This window comes from Botrytis deweyae (assembly GCF_014898535.1).
Source record: "Botrytis deweyae strain B1 chromosome Unknown BDEW_008, whole genome shotgun sequence".
Taxonomy (NCBI): Eukaryota; Fungi; Ascomycota; class Leotiomycetes; order Helotiales; family Sclerotiniaceae; genus Botrytis; species Botrytis deweyae.
This window is the reverse complement of record NW_024066215.1, coordinates 515,209-540,756: the sequence shown is the minus strand read 5'-3', so window position 1 is coordinate 540,756 and position 25,548 is coordinate 515,209. Positions and strand designations below refer to the sequence as shown.

The 25,548-nt window shown below is 42.9% G+C and overlaps 11 protein-coding genes across 11 annotated transcripts; 5 read left to right on the top strand and 6 right to left on the bottom strand.

Moving 5' to 3' along the window:
* Window positions 1–674: 674 nt before the first annotated feature.
* On the top strand, window positions 675–3,288 carry EAE98_004352 (uncharacterized protein; the record flags this gene model as incomplete). Its single annotated transcript, XM_038951972.1, has 4 exons — window positions 675–795; window positions 845–1,111; window positions 1,159–2,979; window positions 3,029–3,288. The coding sequence occupies 4 exons, from the start codon at window positions 675–677 to the stop codon at window positions 3,286–3,288; spliced, it is 2,469 nt and encodes an 822-aa protein (XP_038811508.1).
* An 898-nt stretch (window positions 3,289–4,186) lies between these two features.
* On the bottom strand, window positions 4,187–5,059 carry EAE98_004351 (uncharacterized protein; the record flags this gene model as incomplete). The annotated part of the gene is made up of 1 exon (XM_038951971.1): window positions 4,187–5,059. One exon carries the CDS (start codon window positions 5,057–5,059, stop codon window positions 4,187–4,189), a length of 873 nt encoding a protein of 290 aa, XP_038811507.1.
* Window positions 5,060–6,144: 1,085 nt separating this feature from the next.
* EAE98_004350 (uncharacterized protein) lies at window positions 6,145–6,947 on the top strand (the record flags this gene model as incomplete). Its single annotated transcript, XM_038951970.1, has 2 exons — window positions 6,145–6,558; window positions 6,612–6,947. 2 exons carry the CDS (start codon window positions 6,145–6,147, stop codon window positions 6,945–6,947), a joined length of 750 nt encoding a protein of 249 aa, XP_038811506.1.
* Window positions 6,948–7,332: 385 nt separating this feature from the next.
* On the bottom strand, window positions 7,333–9,618 carry EAE98_004349 (uncharacterized protein; the record flags this gene model as incomplete). The annotated part of the gene is made up of 8 exons (XM_038951969.1): window positions 7,333–7,625; window positions 7,678–7,819; window positions 7,874–8,009; window positions 8,072–8,277; window positions 8,325–8,427; window positions 8,473–8,814; window positions 8,890–9,499; window positions 9,552–9,618. The coding sequence occupies 8 exons, from the start codon at window positions 9,616–9,618 to the stop codon at window positions 7,333–7,335; spliced, it is 1,899 nt and encodes a 632-aa protein (XP_038811505.1).
* Window positions 9,619–10,807: 1,189 nt separating this feature from the next.
* Window positions 10,808–12,148, top strand: EAE98_004348 (uncharacterized protein; the record flags this gene model as incomplete). Its single annotated transcript, XM_038951968.1, has 2 exons — window positions 10,808–11,681; window positions 11,763–12,148. 2 exons carry the CDS (start codon window positions 10,808–10,810, stop codon window positions 12,146–12,148), a joined length of 1,260 nt encoding a protein of 419 aa, XP_038811504.1.
* Window positions 12,149–12,612: 464 nt separating this feature from the next.
* On the top strand, window positions 12,613–13,537 carry EAE98_004347 (uncharacterized protein; the record flags this gene model as incomplete). Its single annotated transcript, XM_038951967.1, has 2 exons — window positions 12,613–12,657; window positions 12,764–13,537. 2 exons carry the CDS (start codon window positions 12,613–12,615, stop codon window positions 13,535–13,537), a joined length of 819 nt encoding a protein of 272 aa, XP_038811503.1.
* Window positions 13,538–14,084: 547 nt separating this feature from the next.
* On the bottom strand, window positions 14,085–15,498 carry EAE98_004346 (uncharacterized protein; the record flags this gene model as incomplete). The annotated part of the gene is made up of 2 exons (XM_038951966.1): window positions 14,085–14,634; window positions 14,690–15,498. The coding sequence occupies 2 exons, from the start codon at window positions 15,496–15,498 to the stop codon at window positions 14,085–14,087; spliced, it is 1,359 nt and encodes a 452-aa protein (XP_038811502.1).
* Window positions 15,499–17,539: 2,041 nt separating this feature from the next.
* EAE98_004345 (uncharacterized protein) lies at window positions 17,540–19,276 on the top strand (the record flags this gene model as incomplete). Its single annotated transcript, XM_038951965.1, has 3 exons — window positions 17,540–17,585; window positions 17,646–18,459; window positions 18,514–19,276. 3 exons carry the CDS (start codon window positions 17,540–17,542, stop codon window positions 19,274–19,276), a joined length of 1,623 nt encoding a protein of 540 aa, XP_038811501.1.
* Window positions 19,277–19,652: 376 nt separating this feature from the next.
* EAE98_004344 (uncharacterized protein) lies at window positions 19,653–20,803 on the bottom strand (the record flags this gene model as incomplete). Its single annotated transcript, XM_038951964.1, has 2 exons — window positions 19,653–20,546; window positions 20,624–20,803. 2 exons carry the CDS (start codon window positions 20,801–20,803, stop codon window positions 19,653–19,655), a joined length of 1,074 nt encoding a protein of 357 aa, XP_038811500.1.
* Window positions 20,804–20,824: 21 nt separating this feature from the next.
* EAE98_004343 (uncharacterized protein) lies at window positions 20,825–22,341 on the bottom strand (the record flags this gene model as incomplete). Its single annotated transcript, XM_038951963.1, has 5 exons — window positions 20,825–21,453; window positions 21,608–21,760; window positions 21,822–21,874; window positions 21,947–22,006; window positions 22,079–22,341. The coding sequence occupies 5 exons, from the start codon at window positions 22,339–22,341 to the stop codon at window positions 20,825–20,827; spliced, it is 1,158 nt and encodes a 385-aa protein (XP_038811499.1).
* Window positions 22,342–23,138: 797 nt separating this feature from the next.
* EAE98_004342 (uncharacterized protein) lies at window positions 23,139–25,286 on the bottom strand (the record flags this gene model as incomplete). The annotated part of the gene is made up of 4 exons (XM_038951962.1): window positions 23,139–23,438; window positions 23,501–23,758; window positions 23,802–23,866; window positions 23,915–25,286. The coding sequence occupies 4 exons, from the start codon at window positions 25,284–25,286 to the stop codon at window positions 23,139–23,141; spliced, it is 1,995 nt and encodes a 664-aa protein (XP_038811498.1).
* Between the last annotated feature and the right edge of the window lie 262 nt (window positions 25,287–25,548).

Sequence of the window (25,548 nt, the reverse complement as noted above, 5' to 3'; positions counted from 1 at the left end):
ACAGAGAAACTTATCTATAAGTCTTCTATAGACGTTCATCAACAGATCAACACGAAGGCAAAAATAACATCCATTTTAACCTTAAGGTTCGAGGGGTCTCTTTTAGATTGTATCTATCCGCAGACCCCAAAAACTCAAATACCACAGGAGCTATGACCACTTTACGTTAAAGGCGGCGTCACCTACACCTCCAAGACAACAATACCCCAGGCGAAGCATTTATAATGGCCTTAAAAGCGGCCTGACACATGGATATCGGTTTAGAATTGGATAGTTGGCTTGGTTGGCTCGTTGGTAGCTCACGATCTCTATTTGGAAAGAAACGCCCTCCTTCAGACTTCCTTCTTATGATTTTGAATGTCATACGTTTCACTTACGCGACAAACTTGTACAGACGCATCATAAAAGATTTACAGATTCACAAATCTCAGTCTATTGACCTCTATTGTACTTTGGTTATCTTGAACAGTTCTGTGCGCAAAGATGTTCAATTGAGCATTGGTAGTTTACTGGAGAAAAATTAAGGCCTCGTTGTCTTTGGCGACCACTCAACATATCTTGCGCCAACCAAGATTAACAAATGCTCATCGTGCCCTCGAATTTGGATGCGAAATTAGCGCACAAGGCGGATTCTAGGTTATAAAAGAGGGACTGGCCTGGGCCTGGGGAACGAGATGGCCTGGCAGTCTCTATCTGGTATGGGGGGTAGTGGAGGTCAAAATAATGGGGGTGGTAATGTAGGTGATGGAGGGAACCAAGCAAATCAACCTCAAGGGACAGAATATACACTACAAGGTATGCGCTTAGTCGTTTTGTTCTTGTGGTTAAACTAATTCGCAGTTAGGTGTTATGCGATTCTTACAAACTGAGTGGCATCGACATGAGAGGGAACGCAATGCTTGGGAGATCGAGAGACAAGAAATGAAAAGTAGGATAGCCAAATTAGAGGGCAATACTAGAAAACTTGAAGGGTCAAATGAGAGTTTGAAGAAATTCCTCACAATGTTGGAGAGAGTGGCCAAGGATCGAGAGGCACAATTGAAAGCGATCAAATCTGGTGGTACAGCGCCGGTGCCAGCAAATAAAGAGACCAAGGATAAAGATTCGCGTCGTAAGTCAATTGAAAATCTTGTGCTTATTGAAGACTAATAGATGTAGCAACTAAAAGAGAGGCACATAACTCATTCCTCGTGGTTGACGGGGAACCCGATGCGAAAAAGGCGGTTCAAGCGGAGAAAGGTAACATGAAAGATTTTATGGACAAATCTCAAGGAGAGCTCACTTATCTCTTGATCGCACCACCAAACCCTATGCCACCACGAGAAGCCCCACAACCACCGGAGGAGATTCTACCTTTCGGAGTTAGCCAAGCTCAGCAGCAAAATATCGAAGAAATGCAACAGCGATACTCCGGATCAAAAGTCATGAGAGTACCAGAATTATCAAGAGCTCCTCCTGCGCCTTCTCCGACACCTAACCATAATCCACCACCAGTCCCAAGTCCTAATAAACATTCTGTACCAAATCCCGATAATTCAGCGCCAAGGTTTTTAGCAGACCAACTACCTTTACCACAACCTTCTCAACAAGAATGGTCTTCTACATTTAGATCTCCAGAGAAAGCCCAACCGGCGGAAGAGCCCATAACAAAAGTTAATCATTCTTATGACTCCTATGGACGACCTATTGAAAATGAAGAAGCAATAGAGAAGTCAGGTTCTTCTGACACCGATGGATGGGATTTCAATGAGCCAGCTCAAACTATCGAACAAGAAAATAAGATTGCGACTCAGAGGCCCGATACAGATGTATTTCCATCAGCTCAAGATATACCAAAATCGCCTATTCGTGGTCCAGGCTCACATAGGAGAAAAACCTCTATATCAAGAAGGAAAAGTGGCGAACATGAACTCTCATTAAATCCAACACAAAGGCCGGATAGTGGTAGTTTCAAAGTTCGATTCGGACTCAGAGGTCACCTAGATGCAGTTCGTTCGGTAATATTTACTGGAGGCGGAAGTCCCGGAGAACCAGAATTATGCACAGCAGGCGACGACGGTACAATTAAAAGATGGATCATTCCCGCCCGTTATGAAGATCAAGGCACATTCCATGTCAGCGCCAATGATTTGGATATCCAAAGTTATTTTACTCACCGTGGTCATGCTGGAGCTGTCATGTGCTTGACTGCTTGGTCTCCATCACAAAACTTTGCCAGTGGTGGACGTGCACAAGGTGACGGATGGATATTCTCTGGTGGCCAAGACGCTACCGTTAGAGTATGGGAGCGAGGGCGAGTTGATCCTAAGGCGACTCTCGATGGTCATACAGATGCAGTATGGGCAGTCTGCGTACTTCCTGGTACAACTGGATCGATTTTTGGTCAAAGTAATGCTTTTGGTGGACCAGATCGTATTATTTTAGCAAGTGGTGCTGCAGATGGCACTGTCAAAGTGTGGTCTGTAAGCGCACCTCCACAGCTTGTATCACCTTCTGGCGGAGGTAACCGAAGAGGTGGCAGAGTTCGAGGTAACTCAATGTCATCTGGCTCAGCATTCCCATCATCCCCTCAACCAAGCGTTGCCTCGACTTCGCCTTTCCATTACACATTAATACATTCTATAACCAGACCTAATAGCACCGCATCCCCTACTTGTATAACACCTTTAGCCACTTCAGGCGAATCATTTGCCGTGTCTTATTCTGACGCAGCTGTTCTGGTATATGATACAAGAACTGGTGAAGAAGTTGCCTCTATGGCAAGTCTGGAAACATCTAATGGCACCCAATCAACAGGAGTCAATGCAATTGTTGCAACTACTACCGGTCTTGATAGTTCCTTGAGTTCCGATTCTAATCGAGGAATGTCTGAAGATGAGAATGTTGTTAGTGGAGCAACAGGTAGAAGTGGTGGTGTTGAAGGCATTATCATCAGTGGACACGAGGATCGCTTCATTAGATTTTATGATGCTAATAGCGGTAAGTTACCCCCTTAACCTCACCGACAATTCATGACTAATTAATTTAGGTCAATGCACATACAACATGCTTGCTCATCCAGCAGCTATTTCTGCTCTATCACTATCTCCTGATGGACGTGAGCTTGTCTCTGCAGGTCATGATGCTAGTCTACGATTCTGGTCTTTAGAGACACGTAGCTGCACTCAAGAGATGACAAGTCATAGACTTATGCGTGGGGAAGGTGTATGCTCAGTCGTATGGAGTCAAGATGGAAGATGGATCGTTAGTGGTGGAGGTGATGGCGTCGTAAAAGTTTTTGCGCGCTAATTTGTGATAATACCCCATATTCAATATTTTTCCTCTAATTTTTCCATTTGAGATGAAACGCATATACGTCTTCTACATGGATATATGGAATCAATGAACGGATAGTCGAAAGGAGTGATGAGGTTGAATGTTATATGCATTACATCTCACATATGAATGTTCTCTGATTTGTCTGGCATTCTCTTTGCATTTTCACCAATCAACATGTCTTCTCACACAGTTGGGGGTTGTTTTCGTGTGGCAGAGGGCATACTTCAGCCGAATTGTACTTTCATGATCTAGGAAGAGAAAGTAGGGATCGATAAATTTGGAGAAAATATTCCAATCCTAGGTGGAAAACGGCATGTGTTAAGATGAGATGAAAGATGAGATAATGTTTTTGTAGTTTAGATGATACTTTTATTTTTCTTGATTTGGCAGAAGTGAGTCTGCTGATAACCTTTTGATTGGCCTTTTAGCATTACTGGTGGGAGATGATTTGATGATGGAAGGGAGGAAAATGGATGGTGGATGTGTAGTTTTGATGGGTGGGTGCCTGGGTGAGTGTGAGCTGATTAGATGATTTGCTCAACTCGTTTACGGAAGTGGAAGGCATAGGGGTAATATGGGTTATGTGATGGGAAAGTATAGAGCGGAGGCCAATCTTGTACAAACAACGGAATGAAGATACCTATTTTCTTGGAATCACATAAGAGTTTTCATCGTGTCATGTATGAGTAGCCCCTGTAATAAGATTGAGGTAGTGATAGAGGGTGGATGTTCTGGTCCAGTAATTGAGATCGGACTTGCGCATGGCATCTTGCAAAATTGTGTTCATTAGATGTCATTACACTTAAGCACTAAAGATACAACAGATATGGGTATAGATTGCTTTCGGCGGCCGTTTTTCTTTTTAAGCTCAATAATAATCATCATCATCGACCATCTCAAGATCTTCCCTCCCATCTCCATATAAAATTTCACACACACCACCCAATGGTACATCCATTACAGCATCTGTACCTCGACTCCAAACTTTCTTCCATGCCCTCACATCCGCCTCTTTCCCTCCCCCAGTATAGCCCGTACCCCTTTCCTTCTCCTTACCTCTCCTCCTATCTTTCTCCCTAGCATTCTCCTCTTGACTGGCATGACTCGCTCCCGCCATTCCTCTCCCATCAACTAAACACACATTCGCAGCCCCATCTATAATCGTCTCCACATTACTCATACCTAGAGTAAGATATCCGGTATTATAACTCGCGAGCGCAACATAGATATATACGAGGAGCATAACGATCCAACTCGGTAACGCGAGAGACCACCAGCGATTGGGGTAGTAGTAGATTCCTAGAGCGTGTAGGAAGGGAGATGGGAGGTAGGACCAGAGGAGGTAGAGCAGGAAGGTTAGAGAGGAGAAAAGGTAGAGTACGAAACCGTAGTATTCGTAGGTTGGAACTTTGGGGGACGCCCGCGGGACGGGAGGCTCGAGTTCATCGGCCGAGGAATCGGGGGTGGTGGGGCGAGAGGGTCGGAGGAGACTGGTTAGTGAGGGGGAGGGGGGGAGAGGTGTAGGAGGTCGGTTGTAGAAGGGGGGCGCGAAGAAATTGTGTTGGAGAGGGGGCGGTGAGGGGGATTCGGAGGACGAGGACGAGCTGGGTCGAGAATGTGGTCGGGGTGTTAGGGGATGAGAGGGATTGAGATGCGTAGGATTTGGTTGGTAGTGTGATTGAAATAGGTAGTCGTCAGGGTCGGGTGGTGGAGGTGAGGAGGATGTTGATGAGGATGTCATTTTGCTCTACGATTTAAAATGAGATTCTTTCGGTCAGCCTCAACGATCGTGGGCTTAGAGGTATGTAAGTTTGGAAGTAAATTTGTCGTTATTTTATTTGATTGTCGGATGAAACCAGGTGGGTTTGTTTATGAGCTCGTGATTATTGGCTCACAGTATGGGATTCGTGATGGTCATCGAAAATCATGCAGTATCACGTTTAACGTGCAGTCAAAAGATCCCATGCGTATTATTGAAGGTTGTTGCTGGATATGTTGTGTACATATTTTGATGATCGCAATCTATCATGCAAGTCGATGATATTGTATCTACAGCCTTGTAAAGTTAACTTTGACAAGGCTGACATCTCCTTTTTTTCGTTTGTTACGTAGGACCTAGTAATTCTAATTCGTTCTAGACCAATCGAAACGTAGCCCCTTGCATCCGCAATATTAGGTAAGCGGAATTGGTTTGAATTTCAGTCAGTTCGCTCAAGAAAATAACTCATCATGACATCCAAAAGCCATTCTAACATTCACACAATCACCTCACGCGACTTATATTGCCAGTTCTAAGTGCACTTGGCAATATGTCCAGCTTGCGGAATAGATGAGCAACAGTTCTCCAGATTTTAGAGTTTGATTCTCGTATCGTGCACACCATAAGATCTGAGACAGAGTGTCATCCATGATATGATGGGTCCACTGATTCCACTGATTTTACTGAAAGCCGTTTGCTAAATGGTAATCGGCAGTTGAATCTCCTCGAAGATAATCTATATGAAACTGAAACGAGATTCTACCAGTCTTCTACAATTTCCATGGCAATATGGAAATTAGAAGAATTCGTACTGCTCTGCGAGTATGTACCGTACTTCTTGAAATTACAGATTAGACAATTACATGGTAATACGATGGTTGGGAAAGGTGTCTTGTCTTATATAACTTAAGCTCAGCCAAGTTGCTTTGAAGTCTATCATTCATCTGACGAGTTTTCAAGCTATATTCACTCGTTCTGCTCTTTAATTCTCTCAAAAGCAAGTTGCTTCAAATATTTACTTGTTTTATCTGTCTTCGTTCTTGAAACTATCATTACCATCTATCAACATGAAGTACTCAATTGCCGTCGCAGCTCTCCTTGTAAGCTCGGCTGTTGCAGCACCAACAACGAAGCTCAACGCCAAGCAAAGACTTGCTCAGCGAAACAAGAACGCTGCTCGTTCTGAATACTATAATGAGAGCTGGTCCGGTGCCGTTCTTACTGGTGCTGTTTATACTGGTGTTTCTGCTTCTTTTTCGATACCCAAGCCACAGATTGGTACTACAGGAGAGACCTCAGCATCAGATTTCACGGCTTCTACCTGGGTTGGTATTGATGGATACAATTGTAACAACCTCTGGCAAGCGGGAGTTGATGCCACAATTGAGAAATCGACGGGTGAAGTTTCATACTATGCTTGGTATGAATGGTACCCCGCCGCAACTCAAGTCATTGATTTAGGTACTCTCACAGCTGAAGATGTAAGTTTCCTAGTCTTATTGCCGTAATGCAGGAACCAAACTAACAACTCCAGGTTATCTCCGTAAATATCACCACTAGTGGCCTCAATCAAGGAACCGTTGTTATGAAAAATAAATCCACAGGAAAATCATACACCAAGACCGTTTCCTCGGCGAATACTTTGTGTGGTGTTAGTGCTGAATGGATCATGGAGGATTTGAGCGTTGATTCTAGCACTATCGGTCTCGCAAACTATGGAAGCGTTGTTTTCTCCGACGCAGTCGCTACTACTGCTTCCAAAACGGTCACACCATCTGGCGCGGTAATTTTGGATATTGAGACTAGCTCGAATACTGTCCTAACGAAGTCTAGTGTTACTGATAAGTCGGTAACCATTGCTTATGTTTAGACTAGAGGGGCAAGGGTGTAGTTTTGTACATAATTGGCAGGGGCAGCGTGATTGAGACGCTTAGAATCATTGTGTATATAGCTTTGAATATGATTCAGTACCTACATAGGAAGAACCACCTAGCGTCCTATTTTGCTGAAGCTTTGTTGTCGGACCCCTATAATTTTTGATGGATTCGATTTTCATTTGATGCTGTCTGCTCAGTTGACATCCGTGTGAAGGAAGTCAATAAACGCATCAGCCACAATTGTGCTTGGCTGTGGCTTCCACTTTGCGACATCTTCCCCAAACAGAGACACTATTTTAAATAGTAACAGCACACTATTAATAAGTTATTCAATATACGTTGGAATTCTTGACTATAATAGTTACACAACAAATTCCCCTACAACTGCACACGACTTTCCCATCCATCCACCGGTCTATCAATTGACGGTGGTCGCAATGAAGCTCCAGCGGGATCCCAATCTATCGATAGCGGCTCATGACTTCTGTTATATTTCATCCCCTTGAACCATAGTTCAAACCTTAAATCTGCTGGTGCAACTATTACTCGCACGGTAAACGTGGCGAGATAGTATTTCTTCCGTTGCCAGAGCTTTCGATTTTTCGGCTCAAATTCTTCCTCGTCGACTTCCTTCAAATCCGAGTGCACTGTGCACAGTTTTGAGACATTGGCTGCAGCTATTCGTTAATTTTCTATATTTATGCTGGTGCGATTGGAACTCACAGTGTCTGAAACTCGTGGGTAGATTGTTACGATCTTCGTGGGAAATTACAATTGTTGTATCCCAAGTTCGATTATTGTCTCCCGGAATAATCTTCCTCGTGAACAGTCGGTCTCGAGCAGAATCAGTCTCGATAGTGTCATCCTTGATAATTGTAAGAATTGGGAGTCGGTTTCTGGAGAACTGCATTCAATATACCTTTTTTATGATCCAGTCAATTTGCATCGTGGCCCATTTTTGTTTCTTGTTGTAAGGATCAGTTATGATGGTTTCTCCTACATGAATCGCGGGGTTGTATTCCTGACGACATAAGACACCGTAACTCGCTCTTGCTCTGTGTTTCTCATTGTGTTAGTATTGCCGTCATACGAAAAGCGAAATGTTTGAGATACGAACACTCTAGTTTTCAGAGTCGCCGATCCAACTTTTATTCTTTGCCTTCTATCTATCACCAATCCCTTTACCACTGAAAGCCGTGGCTCTTGAGATTTCAAAATTCTTATACGATGTGCTATTTGACGAGGATTTCGATAAAAGTATTCTTCAATCTTGGTCTTTACATATTGTGAGCCTCCAAGACCGCCACTCAAGACAAGAAATTTCTTTAAATTTTAGTCAAGATCTCGTTTTTCATTTTGGAAGGACTTACCACATCATCATGGCTTCTGTGCGTTTGCATCCAATCCAGCTGTTTGTCAATTTTACGTATTATACCAGATATTTGCACGTCAAACAGGGATTGTATTTCGAATCTTTGTTTTATTAGCATTGATCGCTTTATATACTCATTCACTCACCTTGAAAATTGCATTCTACCTTTTTCAATCCGAAGTCCCGGGTGAGTTAGATCTTTGTCAATCCCAATTCCCAATTTATCGAGTCGTAGTATATATACAGCATGATTGCCTGAAGTCGTACCGAAGTTATGTTTAATAGACTGAAAGGACGAACCTCTAGCTAGTTTATGTGCTAGGTTATCTGGAAGTTCGATGTCGGGATACGCATCCAATCGATTCTGTACGAGACGTTCGAATGCTCGATCAATCATTGTCGATCCGATACCAACACCCTTAACTTCTGCTACCTGCTTCAATGCTGGTCTTTGAGGGTTTGGATCCGCTACTTCGACAAGACCAAGGCTGAGAGAGGCAATTAGCGACTATGACTTAACACACTTACAGTGCATCAACATCTAAACTTAAGTTAGGACTTACTCGGTTGTTCCTCCACCTGCATCACAAATGAGAATGATATCTCCTTTCTCAAGTTCAATTTCGGAATTTGTCACAAAATAAACAGCTGCAGCTTCAGCTTCTGTCAATTCTAATTTCGCCGAATGCTTATCCGGATTTTGAGATGTGAAGCCAGCTGCACTAATCGCTTCGTTGAATCTATTAACGGTGTCCAAAGCATCCCAGGTGGTGGGAAGACTAAAGACAAATTCGATCCTCTTCTCTTTCCAACTCCCAGTAATAGCTTCGATACATAGTTTGACGTGCTTGTAAATCTGGTGTAAATAATCCGTCACGAGATATTTTGCTTCGTCAACAGTTTCAGGCATATCTCTTACACCCCCCTTCCGAGCTAAATCCAAACTATGTTGATCTAAGTAGATCTTAAAATGCTCATGTACTTTTGCAAATTCATGATATTCATCATCGGGATCACATGAGAATCCCCAAACGGTTTCGTGTCTACCATTTGAATTGCGTGAATATGCAATCGTCGTTGGAACTTTTGTTTCCACTGAATCCGGAGGTAATCCGGGCCATTCTTGAATGCTTTTGGTGGGATTGGAATTGCTCAAGTTTGACCATACAACTCCTAGAAGTGGTGTTTAGTATTTCGTGTATACTCAGTGTGTTGCTAGACTTACCAGTGTATGTCTGCCCAAAATCAATCCCCACTATGATATCCGGAGCGTTATCATCGAAGGGAGCCATCGTGACTGAAGTGGTCTTTTTTACTTGCGCGTGCAAATTTACCCGGGAGGAATCGAAAAGGATCGAAAATAGGAAACTTTTGATCGAGAAGAAATTGATTGATTATGAGCAAGGTGTACCTGCCTCTAAGAGTTTCATTGATTTCACAGCATAATCATCTTGGATAATTTGACTTTTGCGATGCTACTTGACCAAAAAAGTAATCATCAACCAGGTAATGGTAATTTGTAATCTATCTGACAATGTCGCTATAAGTCCAGCCCCCAGATTTACATTCTTATTTGGGTGATTAGCCAATAACTGATCTATCGACCGCAATCTTATCAGCCTATTAACTTCCTTGTTTCTATCCCTGCTTGATTCTATTATTCCAGACTGTCATACTCATGTATGTTCATGTCACCACAAAGTAAGTAAATGTGGAGGCTAAAGACCAGGCTCCGCACGGAGAAAATAAATACTAAATCACACCAAAATGGATTTTCAAATATATATTCGAGCATGTAGACTGATTTAGAGTAGGGTATGTATATGAACATCTAATCTGTTCTGGAATTTCAAAATGATTTGATCTGTAAATTCAAATTGGAGCGTTGACAGCATTTGATTGTATAATTTATTAGAATATTGACCCAATGGTTTCCTTGCTGTGGAACTTATTTTGTCCGTACCAGGGCAAGACTTTTGCAAGACACCTGTCAGATTGATCTTATTTATTCGTATGCTTCTTAGCGATTCAAATATCAGTTAGTATTCCAAGATAAAACTGCAAAAATGGCAACATTGTGACCGGATGAAGGGAAAAGTTCTAGGAATGACAAGGATCATGCACTAGCTTTGGACCCCAAAATAATTAAGCCAATGCTTATTGAAGAAATATCCGTGAATGGAGAAGGATTGCGGCACAGATTAATTCAATGTCTATGCAATGCAACACAAATTAGATTGCTTACATGAACTTTGTGGAGTCTCCTCTCTAGATAGGAAACTCACCGATTAATCTTGGTACTTAATCCATCCCATGTCCAAACCGATTAATGAGGCGGCGCTGCGCTCTAAGGCCGAGAGCAATCCCACGCGATGCCGTTCCCCCAGAGCTTGTTCTTTGTTTTCTTGTTGATCTGGAAATGAAGATTGGCATTTGCATTTGATTTTGTTGAGTATCTTCAAAAGTTCATGCAATTCAATCATGTCAAGTTCGAATGCATCTTCCAATCCTTCTGGTGCTAGTCTTGCATCGGGAGCCCCTAACACAGCAAGCCCTACTACGGAATCCATTCCTTTAGCAACCTCTTCATCGCCAACCTCTAACACAGCAAGCCCTACTACGGAATCCACTACTTTAGCAATCTCTTCATCGCCAACCTCTAACACAGCAAGCCCTACTACGGAATCCACTACTTTAGCAACCTCTTCATCGCCAACCTCGACAGGCTTTCCGACCTACACTAGTCCCGCAAATTCAACCGCGACTGGTCACCATGGCTCTTCAGTATCTGGAGGAGCCATTGCTGGTATCGCAATAGCTACTTTCATTGTCGGTGCACTTCTCGGTTCGATTGGCCTTTGGTTTTACTTTAGGAGAAAACGAGCATCGAAAACACCCTGGAGCTCTGAAAATGGATACAGCAAAAGAAATGCTACTACAGATCATGGTGTTGCAATATCCAAACATCCCGAGACACAGATGCAAAGCTATATCATTGCTGAACGAGCAGATGATAGTCAATTGCGGCACCAAATGCAAAATCTTGGAGAATTGATCTACCAACATGTCGAAAATCACTATACTACAGGACCACATACTGGAACCTCTCAGGATTTCGCGGCGACGTTGAGGAAATGTGGATATTCGGAACGAACTGAGCCTACGATCTCTACGCTTGGATCACTACTTGGCAATTCTAGTGAGCGACAGATAGCAATCAAAAGTCTTATCGCATGGGTCATCTTGAGAGGGGTAGAGCTAAATAGTGGTTCTGAGTATTCATTGTTGCCCGATGAGATCACAAGCTTTTATCGTTCAGCTTTGAAGGACAATAAGCAATTGAACAAACAGGATGGTATGTATTATCCATTTTTCAGCACCTTTTTTCATAGAACTTCTTGTCTTTCCTATAGAGTGATTTCTAAACTTTTCTCAGCAGCACACGGAAACGTACTATCCCGAGTGCGAGAAATATCCACACGTCATATATCTTCATCAAAATCTCCAGAAGACGCTTCGAAAGATCCATCAATAGCAAGAATTATCAATCTTCTCAACTCCATACTCCAGCCTTTCATAAAACCCAGTAGCAAAAGCTCACAATTCGAGAATCTCGCCTCAATCATCTATCAAGGGAGGGAGTTCGGATTGCTGCTGTTAGCACAACCAGGAAATTGGCTGTTCGGTTGGCAAACAATTGCAGGATTGGAATCGGACAACAGGGGCCAAATTGTTGTATTCCCTAGTTTAGAGGAGGTAATTAATAAAGACGGAAAAGAACGCCGGAGGGTTGTTTGTGAGCAGGAGAGGGAAACGATTTAAGGGGATAGGTATTAGAGGTACTTCTAAAAGGAGTATGTAGCATTAATATTAATCAATAAACAAAATCCATAAGTGCTCCATTATATGGAAGATTAGATGCTAGTCATAGATTGAGAAGATGAGGCTCCAGAAAGATGTTGGGTTGTTCTAGACAAACTGCTCAAATTCTTAGTCAGAGTACTCAGTACTGCAGAGTTCCAAGTCCCACAAAAGTAATGCATTTTCAGGAATAAGACTAGCTACTTAGCCGCGGAGCTGCAGAAGGCTTTTGGGGCTGAGTAATATTCAGTGTGGCAGAGGCTGATAAGCTACCTAGATCACGCACATGCATGTTATCACTTCTCCTCATTTTCCCCATTTTCTCCATTGGATATCATCGCTGTAGACTATCTTAAACTCAAGAAGCTGTCGACAGCTGTTTTCCACCCTTAAGATTTATTCAATCTTTCTCCAGTTGACTGATCATGCCGGACCCTATTACTGTTAGCACTATAGCTAGTGTAGCCGGAGTAAGCATGTCTTTCTTGGGATTCCCAATGCACACACAATGATGCGTCCCTCTTCTATCACATATTTCTCGAATTTCACCTAGAAATACTAATTCACCCATTTAAGGCTCTATCTCATTCAATCGCCATCGCTGCATTCGTTAAAGATATCAAAAATACTCCAGCAGACGTAAAGACCTGTTTCTCCCTCACCGAACGGGTTTCTACTGACCTAGACCATCTTATTCTTCTCCGTTCCCAACATTCTAAATATCTTTCTCGAAGCCCATTTGCCTCCAAAAGATTAGATGGCATCATCAATGATGTAAGAGAAAGTATCTTGGACATATGCAGATTATTGGAAGGGTGTAGAAAAGAGGTTTATGAAGGTGAACATATCCCGGTCAAGAAGAGGTTGCAATGGGTACTAGGGGATGGATCAGCATTTGAGAGGAGAAGAGGGAATTTGCAACAACAGCATATTGCACTTCTGGCGGAAATTGGATGGTTAAGGGGACTTGAAGTGGGGAAGGGAACAGAGAATTTGGAGTTTGAAAATGTTGAATTGTTGAGCGCAGGAAGAAGGGAGAGGAAGAGCAGTTCAGTTTCTCAGACTGGAAATCGATACGAGGGTATTAACTTGAAACAGCCAAGTAAAAGTGTGGAAGTGGAAGTTGAGGAACTAGATTTTGGTGGGGATATAGAGCCAGACTCTCCCGTGGCAAAGGAAAATATAGCTAGGAAACCTGTGGCTATTTCTAGCGAAAGTCGTCAAGAGGTCAGCAAATATGAGGAGTCGGATGATGAGGATCCAGAATTGGCTTTTTACAGAGATTTGAGAAGACAAGAAGAAGAAAGACGTAAGAGAATGGCAGGGAGGAAGAAGTTGAGAAATCCATGATAGCAAAGTATGCATTTTATTGATTTACAAGGAAATCACTCTTACAAAAAGTTCATTTGAGATCTTTGGGAATGTTGTATGAATGGAGAAGGTAGTATTTGATACAGAGTGATTGATCGGTTGTCTAACTCTCTAAGAAAAGAAAGCATGAAAAAAAGACAAACTTTCCATAATTTCACCCAAATTTCAAAAACTCAAACAAACTGATTCAAGCTGAACATGACTGCCAATGCTCATGCATAACCACAGTTTTTGTCTGCTTCCTTGATGTCCTCGTTATTTCAATGACCATTTACACCCTGCTGAATGTCCCAATTCAGAACCAAATAGTTGGTTATCAGACTGCCAAGTCGATAATACCATCCAAACTACCGCTATAGCTATCATACTCTGTACGACGCATCGTATTTCCATGTGTGTCGCTTTTGAATAAATCTCTCCAGCTCTGCTTGATTTCCGAGAACTGAGCCTGTAGATCACGCAACAAATCTTTGAACGCGTCTATAAACAAGTCATCTCTTCCGTGCTCAAAGGCTCTTCCTAGTCTTCAAAGCATTATTTCTCTTGGGTGATCCAAGCGAAAACTCTTTATTTCTTTTCTTTCAACTCGAAATGCAATTTCAGTCCTCTCATCCTGATCACGTTCGAAGGCTGCAGCATACTTCTCGATTAAAATCACCAGTCTAGCAGCCTCACATTTGTGATCGTATCCTCCTGTTGACTGTAGATTAAGAGCCCGGTACATTTTACTTTTGTCCTCTTCAATGGCAGCTACCAAGACACGAGAAGCATTAACAATGCGATTGTACTGTGGCTGAAGATGCTTAACGATGTCCGCTCTGACGGATTTGAATCCCATACTATCAAAACTCAGCGAGGCTTTCGCTGCTTTTCTAAACGCCTCCTCAAGAAAGTTTCTTGGATCAGTCATATAGGGGTTCAAGTCAAAGCACTTTTCTCGCCCGCGAAATGGCGCATTTCCACTATGAGCTACTGCTATTACATCTTCACCCATATTTCTCAGGTCTAGCTTCCATGGAGCAAAATTCTCGAAAGACAGTACAAAATTGATGAGGTGTCTGTTCATTTCAGAAAGCCTGTTTGTGTTAGTTGTTGTCGCTGTAAAGTTACTTTTCAAATGTCACAACTTACCTCTCGACCGGTCTATTACCCTCGACTAAGCGCTTCAACTTTTTGTATGACTTCTTGTCTAAGAGGTTCGACTCGTCGGGATAAGCGAGCAACAATTTGCTGTTGCTTTGCGAAAAGCGACTATTCTTTCGTGGTGCAGGTGGTGGGAATTCATCCAGTGCCGCCTCCCTGATAGTTAAGTTTCCTACGTTTCGAAGGATTGTCAAAGGCAGGAAAGTTTGTCGTGGCTCCATAAGTTTCCCGCCATATTCGGGTACGGCTAGGTCCCATAGTATGACCTCAAGCTCTCTGATAGAAACACCGAACACAAGGTCGCAGAAGTGTTGAAACAGATTGTGCTCCCACTCCGGTCTTATTTCCTTGCTAACCGTGTACGAGCTAATAATTATTCTCCATTGTCGAACCTTTTTAAATGCCGGTTGTGTTATTGCTTTGATTTCTTTGCAATCCAGGCCTTCTTGGCGGTATGAATTACCATACCTCAACAGAGGAGTAAATATGTTTTTATCCCCTTGCGGATGGCCCATAGTTAACAGTTTTCTGTTATAACATAGTAAAAATGGCTGAGAGTACAAGATCTCGCATCCTTCCTCGTAGTTTTGTCGACAGACTCTGAGAATCGAAGGATGCAGATGATATTTGATAGGGTCATATGGAGCCTGGACTTGGTAGTTTCCCAGAATAGATTCCAATTCTCCTAGAACAGGATTAATGAGTAGCTCTTTGAAGATCTTGAATCGAACCTCCAGCGGCAGTGTATTGAGTGATGGGGGCGGATCGGCTTGATCAAGAACGGCTTCGATTTCCATTGTGGTAGATGTTCAAAAATTGGATCGCTCAGAGGCAGTCAGATGATATTCTAGGAGTCTTTCGTGACTGTTCATTGAAGTGTTAGAAAAGCGGATGAATAAAGCTAGCACACCATACTTCTCTGTTGCTATTGTCCTCAGTCCCTGCTATCTCACTGTCGTGACTTGTATCAAGTTGGACCACAGAATTGTATCCTTAAAAAAATCGCGTGCCTTCCGCAAGATTGTTGTGTTGCTTATTATTGCTGATAGTCAACTTGGTTGATAAGTGTAAAGTGTTTTAGTCTATTATGATTGTAATCGTTCTTGATCATTACTAATCATGGGAAGCTAGTATTTATATATGGAAGCGCTAGCGCCTCGCTAGCTAATACAGTACCCTCTCATCATCCCGACAATCATTCAACACAGTCTTATGTTATCTTGCGGAAACCACCTAGGGAAATGTTAAGAGACTGTAAAACATGTAGGAAGAAGAGGGGTACAAGGGCCCCTTGCAAAAATCATTAAGCAAGATAACTTTTCTCTCTGATCACAGATCTAACGACTGATAAATTTTCTTGCTCAAGTCCGATCAAAAGACCCAATTAATCTATCACCAGGCTAACAGGAAAGTAAGGAACTAATATATCAAGAATTCAATCCCCCATGAAACATTTTCTTTCGGCACTTCTTCACTAATTTGAACGATTAGTCACAATTTTTGAGTTCGCAATACACTTTATTCTTCAACCGCGACATTTGGAGCATCTCTACAACCTGGAACCAGTGGAAGCAGTTCTTCAAGCTCAATATAGCGTGGCTAAAAGAGATTTATACCGAAGCAATGAATCCTGCCAGAATTCAGACATCAAAGGCGTCTGACTATTGAATTAGTAGTGATACTCGAGTTTCCACCTTTCTAATACCATCTCTTGTGATTGGCTCATTGTGAAATCTAATGCAAGCTTTCATACTTGCTTTAAAATAACATTGGATGATATTGATCAGATTCTCCAGATTTTCGGATTAACAACTCCATCTAGTGAATATGTAGTTTCCATTCAACACTTATTAGACATGCACGTTTGTGGATACTTTTTTAACTTGAGTGCTTGTTTCCACATGAACATGACTGATTGAGCGTCTGAGAATATGAGCATTTGAGCGATTGAATAATTGAGTGATTGAGTGATAGACTAGATCTTTACCGAGAGTCCATCTCTATTAGATGATTGTACGTATCATGATGGGTATAAACCATCTTCCAATCCATCTCGTTCGCCTAGATATTAGACGATAGGACATCATCTGCATTTAAACGACAAGATAGTGCATCACGTGATGCTTCTACACCATTTAAAAACACCATGATGTAGGTAGGTAGAATTAATTCACCGTCATCTATCAATCATTATACATGTCTCATTACGGCCCATGCGCCGTTTCTAATGGCGTTGATATGGTATTACGGTCCGTATAACTTGTCTTTATCCATATCCAAGTATGGTTCTTGACAGAGAACTAGGTACGGTTAAGATCATCTCTTTTGAAAATTATGAGGACCGTACTGCATTCACTTTGATTTAGTTGATGCAACCAAATCATTGTGCCGGACTTTACCACCATGATTTTATCTACGGTCATTACCTGGTGATAAGTCATGAGCAACTTCGGTAGTGGCTACATGGAATAGTAAACTGAATTGCTAGTCCTCTGAGTTTACTACGGTCACTGCTACTGTCGTACTAAAGACTTGGGATGTGACCATACGATTTGGCACGGTTTGAGGAAACATTTGGATTCGTTACGGTTCTGATGAGGATTACCAACTCAGTACAGTGTACGGCAACTTTTGCGAACATGGCATCCAATACAATTAATATATAAACCTCTCAATCCACTGAGCTCTCCCTCCCATTCTCATTCGCAGGAAAAACATCCAAATCAACTTCTTCTCATTCTCAATCAGAGAATAAACATCCAAACCAACTTCAAAGATACTCATACAGAGAAAAATACACTTTCTATTCAAATATTTCGTGACTTCTGACCAGTCAAAATGTTCTCTTCAGACGACTCAGATATTGAGATGACGGACATAAATGGTAAGATATCAAATTTTTCTCGGTAGCTCCTATGGTTTACAACATGCTAACTGTAATTAGATAACCAAACACAATCTCGACAGGGCTCACGCTGGATTTCCCGAAGAAAGCCAAACATCATGACCAAATCCAAAAAATCTGCACTCGACAAGCTCCCACTCGAGGTTAGACGAATGATCTACAAGGAGCTCTTAGTAAATCCAGTTCTAGGAACCATGAAGGCCATTGAAGCAGACACCGAGTTTGGAGTCGAAGCCACCTATGGACTCACACCGGCCATATTACGCACATGTCGCAGCGTCTACGCAGAAGCTTCGGAGGTCTTGTACGACCAAACCTTCATTATCAAGTGCGATTACAGCTATCGCGGTGGACGCTTGGGGCAAAGACCTGTTATGTCATGCCCTTGTCCTATATTGAGATACAGATACAAGCTTACCTCTCCACTCACTCGACTTGAGATTCCTGTCAAGTCTTCGGCAATGACACAAGCCCGTTCCTTGAAAGTTCTCGTCGATTCATCTGTCGATAAAATCGATTCACACCAACAGTTCTACGAATTCTGTAGAGCAGTCTGCGACGCTCGTCCAAAGAAGATCGAGATTGTAATGTTGAAGACAGGAACCGGTCCACCTAATCCAGCTCAAGTTGGGCGGTTGGGAATATGCCGTACGTGGAAGCCATGGGAAACACTAGCACCACTTACCATGTTACGCAATGTCGGAAAATTAACCATCAGAAATGAGTACCCACCCTTCCTCCATGAAATTGACGGCTTCAATCCAGACGAAGTTGTCTGGAATTCCCACGAGCCTGGGAAAGTATTGACTCGCATGCTACAAAATCTAGTACAAAGCAATAGACCAGTTGAGAGGTAAGAATCTTCCATCCCTTTGATACGAAAATTATATGCTAACCAAGTAAACAGAATATTCACGATGCGAGAAAAGCTTGTCATTCTCGCGGAGAGCTTCGAGCGATATCTTCCCTTCAAGATGGACATGAATTTCCGCGCTCCCTTAACTATGCACGACAATATTCGTTCTCATCCGGAGGACATACATGAACTTATCGAGTTCGGTTACAAGAGATACACTGAGTATCATGTTCCAAACCCAAACCGCAACAAAGACGGCAACAACGACCTGGAAGAGTCTCTGTTCCAAGCCAGAAATGCCGATTTGACTATGCAAAATTCTAGTTTCAAGCAGTATAGGGAAGAAGTGGTCAAGCAATTGCGACTCCAGTATAAGAGATTGCTAGATGCTTCTAACAAGCTAAAGTCTTTCAAATCTGAACGAGACCAATTTTGGGAGAGAAAAGATGCTGGATTTGCTCACTGGCTACTATTAATCGAAAAATATGCCGCAGAGTTTGAGCGCAAGAAGAACCCTGATACAGCTGCAGAGTTCCGCAGACAGAAGCGTAGATTCGATAACCTCCGTGCAACATGGCCAAGAGAAACCATGCTCGGTAAGCTGGATCGAATGATGGAGGATCGGGAGTTCGATGAATTCGAGACGGTTGCCCTGAAAGTTGAGGAGGACATGGACAAGCAAGTCGCAGGAATGACAGCTGCATGGAGAGATCTTTTCAAGGCAGATGTGTACAAGGAGAGATTCTGTCAATACAAATTTGATCTTGCAGCCTTGCGAAGAAAGAGAGTTGTTCGAGATAGGGATGAGGAATAGAGAGTGGCTGCGGGGGAAGGGAATGACTCTAGATTACTTCAATTCTCTTAATCCTTTGTTCATAGGGAGAGACGAAGTCAATGTGGGCAATTGATCAAGGCAACATCAAAATCATAGTTTATTGACATAAAGTGTCTATCATAGTTAGATCCTAGCAATTATGATGCTATCGAATGAGATTTTCACTGAGTAAATAAATCTAAATACCAAGTGACTTTTGCAATGTGATTCCCAACTATTTGAATTATTTGGAAATACTCCTATATATATACATGTGAGCTTAACATTTGCCCTTAGCAACCAATAAGTGTTGAGACTTTAATTTCCTATGGATATCTCTCTAAAGTAGGGATAGGAGCTATGGAAGATATGTTAATCATAGCGCTCTCTGTGTATCTTGAGATACTTGTGGCTCACTAAGAGCAATGTGACGAGCGGATTCATCAGCCTTCCTGACAGCAGCCCGATTTTCCGAGGGATTTGGTGACTCCGAATCACGAGGGAAGAATCGATTGCGGTGTCTCTCTAATCTCTGCCCGGTGCCGGCGGGTAGACTGGTCGCTGTGGGTTCCGTCACTCGAGTGTGACTTCTCTTTGAAACTTGAAGGGAGACAGGAATGGCCTGATTGAAGTCCAAACGCCTGCGAGGATTTTGAGGCGCGATGTCAGTATGATGATCTTCTTCATCAGATGAGCTTGGATCGGATGATTGGGGTTCATCGGAGCTGATCGCAATGATCTCCTTGTCTGTATCGACAGCAGGAGCTTGATCGCTTTCAGGCTCATCGATAAATTTGAAAGGCCTGGAATCCGGTTGTTTATCAAGAAGTCTTAGACCCACGTTGTCAACAGGGTAACCTTCAGACGGATAATTTTGATGGACACCCCAAGGGAGAAATTTTGCACCAGAGATGAGTTCCAAAACTTGTGGGGGAAGCTTTTTGGTGGTGATGATCTTGGTATGAGCATCCATCAGCAACTTGTACCTCGCACTGGCTTTCTCTTTCAACTCAGTCTGTTTCAGAGTCTTGCTCATGAGGGCCTTGACCCAATCAGCTTGACTCTTCAAAGACCAAGGGGCCGAGTTGATTGCCTCGCGGGCGAAATCAGCCATATTGCACAAAGAGTGATAATATGCATGGTACGATCTAACGTGATTTTCCGTAGACTGTGCCTTTTCTTTGTATCGGCGCTCCAGGTCAGTGTGCTCTCCTCGCAGCTTATCCAGATCAGCTTGCAGCTGGTCATTCTCCTGTCTGAGGCGATCAGTCTGCTTCACGAGCACGACATTTTTGTCCTTCAGAGTCTGGATCTCAGAACAACGGGTGAGATCTACATTTTTCTGACCTTGAACTTCGTTTTGTAGCTTGGGGACAGTTGTTCTCGAACATCAATCTCCCCGATCGCTGTAATTTCTTCTTGAAGGTTGGCCTTCAGAATTTTCGTGTTAGCCTTCCCGAATCCAACAACTGAGTTTGCGAAGACGTCATCAGAATTTTTATTGTTCTGAGATGTCAGCGGTGCCATAATTGGCGGCCCACTCAGCGGTTAAGGTTGGCTGGCCTTCCGGCTATGACCTGGTCTGGAAGGGTTTGGACCAGTTCTCGCAATTGCTTTGGTTGAAGTCTGAACGTTGGCTTCGTCAGATGCTGGCTCGTCATCGTGGTCAGGCACTCCAGATAGTGCTTTCAATCCAGATTCTTTATACCTCTGTTGATTTCTCCGAAAAACCGCCTCGTTTGTCAGCTTCTCTCTTGTTTCCGGGACTGGTCTGACTTCGAGATCGCCGAACTTTTGTGCTGGCCAGTCAGGTTTGTTTGTCTTGTCGAAATCGACGTAGTCGGGTAGGTGGTGATCAGGAAGTACCAAAGGTACACTCCCACGGAGAGGCTTCTTGTCGTATCTGACAATCTGACGATTATCAGAAACCGCTGGCAAACCAACGGACACTCTCTTGCTTAGAATCTCACCATGTGAGTTGAAATCAGCAGGTGCATACTTCCACCTCTCACTGGGACCGACAACTCTCATGGGAGCGTAAACTGCCGCATCAAAATAGTACCTGAATCGGGGAAACGACGAAGCATCGTCTGGTTCGGATTTGGGATTGAAGATGATATGATCTTGAGCCCATTTTGACTCGACTCCATCTCCATCAGCGGGAATCCAATCTCTAGCTTCATCAAGACATGATGACTGGATGTGGCGCGCGATGAGTGTGATGTTTGGGGGTGTGTAGGGTCCCTTTGGATCAGATGGAGGTGGATTGGATGAGAGGTGAAGACAAGAGAGACTGAATCTTCGACGGAGTCGCTGCTGATGAAGATTCACCTTCAGGGTTGGTCTCCACTGGTGCAGACGCTGGGTTTGGTGCCTTGGCTGATGCATCAGCAGACCTCAGACGTTTGTTTGAAGATTCTCCTTCAGGTGAATGAATGCGCTTTCCAGCCGCTGGTGTGACAGGACCGCTGTCAGACATGGCGCCTAAGAATCCAATATGAACGTCAGTAATTATTCACCAAAAGTGAGTGACAGGAACACTTACCGCTTGTCCAACAGCAACCAGAGTTGGTGGGTGGGCGAATCAGAAGAACTTTTCTCTGTGACACGATAAAAAGTCAGCAATAGATCGAAAGCAAGTATTCTGAGTAGGGAAAACAAAAGACTTACGTTCTGAATAGCACGTAATCAGGATCGAATTCGATCTTGATCAGAACCTTCGGCTTCGGTCTGGTAAGAAAAAAAGTCAGCGATAGATCGAAGGTAATTATTCTTCATGGAGAGAACCAAAGTCTTACTTACTCAGAGTAAGATGAGATCGAACAATCCACGTAAGTGGAAGAGCAATCAGCTCCTTGTACCTCACTGCGAGGGTTTGAATTGGCATTTATGATCTTCGGAGATCTGAAGCTTTGATCGAGAGTCAGCTCTTTTCCATCAACTTGATCATCCGTCAAAAAGTTGATCGGATTTTGGTTTGCTTTCTTTGTCTTCTCGGGATGCTTACGAATTTGTGGTTCCACCGTTATATATAATAGCGCATAGAATGAATTGAGATCTGCCATTTTTAATGATTGATGGTTTAAAATTTGAAGTTGATAATTTTTTGTTGTGGTTGTGTGTGGAAAAAATTCTCCTGGCAATGGCTGAGATAATGAGATTGGAAGAAATTAGTGTGGAATTAAGCGATTTTCAATTGTTTTTAATAATTAGAGCTTTATTATTGATATCTTATTATTAAGAAAAAAATTATAGTCTCATTTCTGAATCAATTTAATTTACAAATTGAAGACTATGTCTAATCAATCTATTAGGCAGAGATGTAGATAACATTTGCTTGATCAAACAAGTCAACTAGAGTACCAGACACGATACACTGCTACAATTCGGGAAACTCGCGGACAAGATAGACTACAGCAGATATTGGTTGAATCATATAAGTCTATGTCTGAAGCTGTAGATGTATGCAAAAGAATCTCCAGATTCGTTCGTTTTGACGGGAAATAATAGGGAAGCTACGAGGGACTCAAGTGATTCAATGTCAAGAATTGGCAGGAGCCTATCAAATCATACAGTCTTTCCTATTTCGATCATTGAATGAATTGATTCTATTCACTTAGTAGCTAGCTAATCCACTACAAAAACTAAACCCCCATGTGATCGAAATCAACCTCTGACTTGGTTCTTCATAGAAGCTTTCAGCATCCATGGTTCCCAGCGGAGTATTCCTAATCAATCCGTCGAAGTCAAAGCAAGTGCAGAATACTACTGTCTAGTCTTTTACCATCCATAGAAACCATGATCCAAAGATCTAGCAACATCTCTTTTAGGTCTGAATCTTTCAGATATTTACCGCACTTCATTATTTCCTATCAGATAATCTCTTCCAGGGCACTATCTCCTTCTCCTCCGAGATACTCAGAGCCCGCATACCATTATCAGATTGTATATTAGCCTCTTGTAGCAGAACTTTGTCGAATGCCTTGACTTCTGGCCCAAGAGCTCCATGAATACGTTCTCCTTCAACTAGCATGTGCGGAGTATGTTTGTGCCAGCTTGTTCTTACATCTTCTTCGGATCTGTGAATTTTGTTCTCGTTAAGGCTCTCAGAAGTATTTCTGGTGATTGTCGATTCAAGTTGTTCACGTCTTCGTCTGCGGACCTGATAAATATTAGTATCTGTTGAATAGCATCTGCGTGGCGGGTATATGCGTAAGCACTCACCTCATCGTTTCCTCCCACAAGTGCAGGATCTTTGAAGCCGAAACTGTGAACACGAAATTTCTCTTCAGGGATATATCTTTCAGATTCTTCATCGTCTCCAAGATCTTCGTCATACAAACTACTCCAGTCATTTAGCTCAGGATAGCTCTCTTCTCGGCGATTGTTCGAATGATTTTGTGATTTTGTGCGAGGAGTAAGTCCCAGTTGATCATCAGCACTTCTATCTCTTCTTTGGTATTGTGCCGAAGAGGGTAGAGACTGGATGTGAGATTCAGCACTTCCTTTTTGTCTGCAGTCAGACAAGGAATTCGGGGGCTGTATTGATAATCAGAGTTTCCGCCCCGATTGGGAAAGAGCTCGGAGGCTCTAATTAATATTCGGAATTTATCTGTCCTCTGGTTTGTGATAGAGAACTCAGAGCCTCATGTCGATATTTCGAATTTCCTTTTCTTCTGCTTTGTGCTGAATCTTTCATCATGACCTCAGGCTGATTGTCCTCGTCTTCTATATCAGAATCCTCCCATCCTGTTCGACGCTGCATAGAATGTGAAGGTAGCTTGGTTCGATGTGAAGGTCCTCCCTGGTATTGGATGGGTGAATCAGACAATCGTGTACGAGTCATAGGATCGGTCGCAACTGCCTCTCCTTCGAGTCCGGAATCTTCTGCTCCTCTTCTACTTCTTGCGTAAAGCCCAATCCCATTATCAATTATCGGCTCGGCTTTGGATTCTTTCTTTGGTCTTACTTGTGCCAAGTGTTCAGATGATCGTGTTCTCGTTGTCTCAGGGAGGGGTTTCCCTCTTCTCGGTCCTGCTCTATGGCTTCTTTTTTGTATTGGATATTCATCGTCAGAGGAAATGACAATCACTTCAGCCAAGACGGGAGGATTCTGTTTGGATAATGGACGACCGCTAGAAGGACCTCCTTGGGGGGAAGGAGGCTTCATCATCCTGTTCCGAGCTCCGGCCTTACGCCGACCTCTTCCCTGGCGTACTGATAAGTTATCAGAAGCCTTGTTCAGGGTTGCGGGGCTGAGCTGGTGATCAGAACCTTCACTCTCGCTTTGGTGTTGTGCCGAATATTCTGATGACTGATACTGAGCTACAGAGTCCGGCCGGTGTTCAGAATTTTCTTCGTCTCTATTTGATTGGTGCTTTCTTGAACGATTGTATGGTCCATTCGGAGCTTTGGATCTGGGTTGATACTCAGAATCTTCGCTGTCACTTTGGTAATGATTCTGAGCTACAGGCTCACGCCGTCCATCTCGTCTATGTTGTGCTGGCTGCCCAGGTGGTGGATTTTCAGCCATAGGCTCAGATTGACGCTCGAGATTTTCAAAATCCTCTTGACCTTGGATGGGGGATTCGTCGTCAGAAGTCATATCAGGAGATTCGAGATCATTTGGCTCTTCGGGCATTTGTGCATCATCAGCAATCCTGTCTGCAGGTCGACGAAATGCATTCACCAATGCTCTCTTTTTCATTTGTAAAATTGCCCCATTCTCGGATGCCGGTATACGTTCGGTCCTCCGAGCTGAATATTCAGCAACGGTTTTCAATCCATGTTCAGGGTTCTCCCTAACATATACATCCCATGAGTTTATGATGATATCTAAATCCAAAGAAGAAATTCCTAAAGCTACGGACGATTCCCTGGGATTCTGTTCAGCGCATCTCTTGATGTTTTTAGTGAAGTCGGAGTGTAATGGCAGACTCCTTGGAGGTTCGGGTAATGGAGGCATATGATTTTCCAGATATTGTCGTACTCGTGTATTGTTCGGAGTCATACTCGAATGAGGCAGGCGATGAAATCTGGCTCATAACATTGAGTAATGTAATAAGTTCAATCTAGGATGACCACCAAAAATTGGACATTTCAGTAGCTTTGTCAATCTCCGAGCAGGAAGTATGGCCCAAACAGGGACGTTGTTGGTTCCACGATCGGATAGAAAAGATGCTGTTGTGTTTGGAGGGATAATGTCTGTGGCGTCAATTCCATATAACTCCTTTACTTTCCTCCAGATTCGGATTTCCCATGATGATGTTTCA